A 3,548-nucleotide genomic window follows, 5' to 3' on the forward strand; every position below is an offset into this window, starting at 1 on the left:
GTGTGTGTGTGTGTGTGTGTGTGTGTGTGTGTGTGTGTGTGTGTGTGTGTGATCAGTATTTTTTACATTTTTATGAAAATGTCATATTCCTTCATGATACTTGGCTGTATGTGCAGTATTTGACCACCTGCCCATTTGTCCTCAAGGTACAAGCTGAAGAAGACAGAGCCAATATGGCAGAGCTTCTCCAGGAGATGCAGGAGATCAGAAGCGATGCGGCTTCAACCAAAGAAGAGCTCAACTGCTACAGGCAGCAAAACGAGAAACTTCTGGAGGACCTCGAAGTCCGTGAAGTTTCCATTTCAAAACTCAAAGAGGAGTTTCAGGGGGTGAGAAAGAAAATGGATACCACCAAAGAAGAGCTCAACAGCTACAGGCAGCACAATGAGAAACTAGAGAAGGAACTTCACATTCGTGAGCTCTCCATTTCTGAGCTTAAAGAGGAGCTCCAGGAGGTACGAACAGCCTTGATGAAGACAGCGGATTCTGGTCCTCCATCTCCTTCTCCGTCTCCCTCTCCGTCTCCCTCTCCTCAGCCCATCTCCACTACTGCTTCTTCCTCCTCCACCAACCAACCTAAAAGAAAAGGCGGCAAACAGCAGGCTGGTAAAGGAAGCAGTGCCAAAGATAAACCATCTCTCTCCAGGAAAAACTCTGCCACTTCCAGTCAGTCCTCCAACAAATTGCACAGTGCTCGGCTAAACAGCAGCTCTGAGCAGCAACACACGGCGGTAACACATTCGTTCACACAGACCGAACCTTTCCAAATGTCTGACCTCTGCCCAGAAAGTGAGTCTGCAACCAAAGACGAGATGGAGGAGGTGATCGGAGAGTTCGAAGAGAAGATTGGACAGATGCAGGAGCTCCATGCGGCAGAAATACTGGACATGGAGGCTCGGCATATTTCAGAGAGCGAGAGCCTTCGTAGGGACACACAGGTCCTGGAGGATGAGTGTAAGGCCCTCAAGGCGGTCATCGACAAGTTGCGCTCCACAGAGGTGAGGAAACAATAGCTGTGTTCTAAGTTCAGTCTAAATATTAATTATGTACATATTAATTATATACTATGCACAATGGTATAATCCTATACTATTTTATACGAACTGAGAATTATACAAAATTGCGTAATGTCAAGCAAACTGTAACTTTTCAACATTATGGCCATTTAAACTTGACAAAAATACTTTGAAGGTTTAATTCTTATTTTCTTGATTTTCCAAGTTTTTGTGGTCCGTTTTTAATTTATTTAAAAAAACAATTCCAGCTGTCAACTGCTTCTACTTTACCTTTGTGCTGATTTTGTTCGATCAACAGTCCTGAAATCCAAAGATTTCAGATGTACAATGTTGTATAAAAAGTAGCAAATCCTCAAATTTCAGAAGCTGAAACCAGTAAAGTTGTCACTTTTACTTGATAAGTTACTTAAAAATTAAGTAATTATCAAAATTGTTGCCAATTATTTTTTGAGTTCTATCTACATTTTCATGTAATGTACAGTAGTTCAATGTTTTTAAAGTGTTACATACAAAGGAAACGTGCAAATGTTTTCTTGCACTTGTAATCATTTTAATTAACACAGTAAAAGAAGGATTTGAAACATGTTTAATATTTTCTAGGCCCCTTCCTTAAGACAAGACCGTCCTGCATCACAGTTCAAAGATGGCTACACAAGTGGTAAGAAGCAACACATACAGCACGATCACACCTGAGGGTTTACTTTATTGCTTTAAATGTTTAAATTTGTTTTATCAGTGTTAATACACACCTTCAATTTTCACTGACTAGAACAAAAGAAAAACTGACAATGATTAAATGTTTTTTTGTCCAGCATTCTTCATGTGTTTTCAGGTATTGCTTGAATAAACAATTTTCAGAAATAACCTGAGTCCTATAAACAACACAGTCCTGAGAGGGTCTGTTCAGCTTTTCTTATGTCTCACTGTTTCCTTACAATGCGTTTAATAGTTTGTCAATGCCAGCTTGTGTTCATTTCACACATTCCCATTTAGTCCTGCACGGTAAATCATTATAAAATCGCAGTCTTGATTCACCCCTATTCACGATTACATTTTTGAATAATTTCCTATTTTATTTTTTTAATGACTTAAATTCTCATTTAATTTTATGAGACGACTGCTCTCCCTTCTCTTCATTGAAGCCTCTATGTTTACAGGCTTGTGATGTGTAATGTGCTATAGGTGCCAAAATAAATTTATGTTTGGTACTTTGGTCTTTTACAAATTGTGACAGCGAATTGTGATATGAATTCCAAACTAAAAAAAACATGATTCATGTTTCTCCTTAAATTGTGCAGGCCTATTCCCATTAGCATTGGTTATCATGTTTTTGCTGTGATGCTGCAGCATTCCCATGATGTTTGAAAGCAGAGGAAACTGTTCATCTAATTGTTACAGCAACCAAGACTTATTTCCACGTACTTACAGGCATGTTAGTATTCTATTAAGACTGACTTTGGGGAAAAAAAACCTGAACCTATCCTTTTAAGTACAGTATATATGAATGTTGTGGTTCACCTTTTTTGTTTCAAGAAAAGGTTTGTCCTCTTGCAGACAGCAGCTCAGACTACAGCCAGCGGACTGGATTTGACTTCCCGAGCTTGCAGCAGGAGTTTCGAACAACTCCAGAGGGCGCCAGGAGAGAGACTGATGATCCACTGCCTGACCGGATCAAGGTCCTACCTTCACTTATTATGAACAATGTTTGATTAAGCTGAATAATAGTGATGAAAATGTTGCTGTACACAAAATACGGTATTTTTCTGGTCTTAATGGCTGTATTAAGACATAATATCTGTAAGTTTATTAGTTGTTCTAGCTGTGTGAGGTGCAGGGCGACCATATTGTTTATCATTTACACTCCCGTAATTGTCTCCATCTGTTGATAGCCTGATCTAGTGTGACTCGCGTTATTGACTTTTGTGTTTCACTTTCCCTTTCCATTTTAGCTTTTAGTTGTTCTTCGTTTAATTTCCTTCATTTCTTTCATGGTCCCGCCCCAGTAGCAGTCATAACTACAGCAGATAACTTTAAAAATAACATTAAGATACAATTAGGTATCTTAGATTTAAAGAAATCTCCTGCTTTCTTTTACCTGGCTCAAAAGTATACTAGCACAGGCTTTTTGGTGAAATCTGTGATGCTTGAGTATGTGTGACTGTAGCACTGTCTACCTGCCGCAGATCATTCTGTGACTGCGCAGGAAAAATCAAACCCAAACATACCCCTTACTAAAAACTTTTTTTTTTTTAAATGCCGTTCTTTTCACTGTTAGTCTCATTTGCGATTACAGTCTATTTAAGATCATTGTATGAAAAATGACAGAGCTTCAGAAAACTTAAAAGGTTACATATAGTCACTTACAGAATTATGTATTTGATGTTTGCTTACTGCATGTATAATACAATGTCTGAAGGGCTTTTTCTGTTCCTGTTTTTTTCTGAATTAGGAAAGACTGATGGTAAACCCAAAAACATTTCTGTGTGTTTCTTGTCCATTTAGTTGTTGCTCCGTGAGGTACACCAGGAGGGC

At 38.7% G+C, this 3,548-nt stretch overlaps 1 protein-coding gene across 1 annotated transcript in view; it reads left to right on the forward strand.

The window, feature by feature from the left end:
- Positions 1 to 3,548, forward strand: part of akap9 (A kinase (PRKA) anchor protein 9) — a 67,797-nt gene that overhangs the window by 56,692 nt on the left and 7,557 nt on the right. The window contains exons 38-40 of the mRNA XM_032536073.1: positions 147 to 998; positions 1,617 to 1,674; positions 2,571 to 2,692. Coding sequence (XP_032391964.1) covers positions 147 to 998; positions 1,617 to 1,674; positions 2,571 to 2,692 — 1,032 coding nt within the window. The remainder of the gene's footprint in view (positions 1 to 146; positions 999 to 1,616; positions 1,675 to 2,570; positions 2,693 to 3,548) is intronic.

The sequence above is a fragment of the Etheostoma spectabile genome, chromosome 14, assembly GCF_008692095.1.
Source record: "Etheostoma spectabile isolate EspeVRDwgs_2016 chromosome 14, UIUC_Espe_1.0, whole genome shotgun sequence".
NCBI lineage: Eukaryota > Metazoa > Chordata > Actinopteri > Perciformes > Percidae > Etheostoma > Etheostoma spectabile.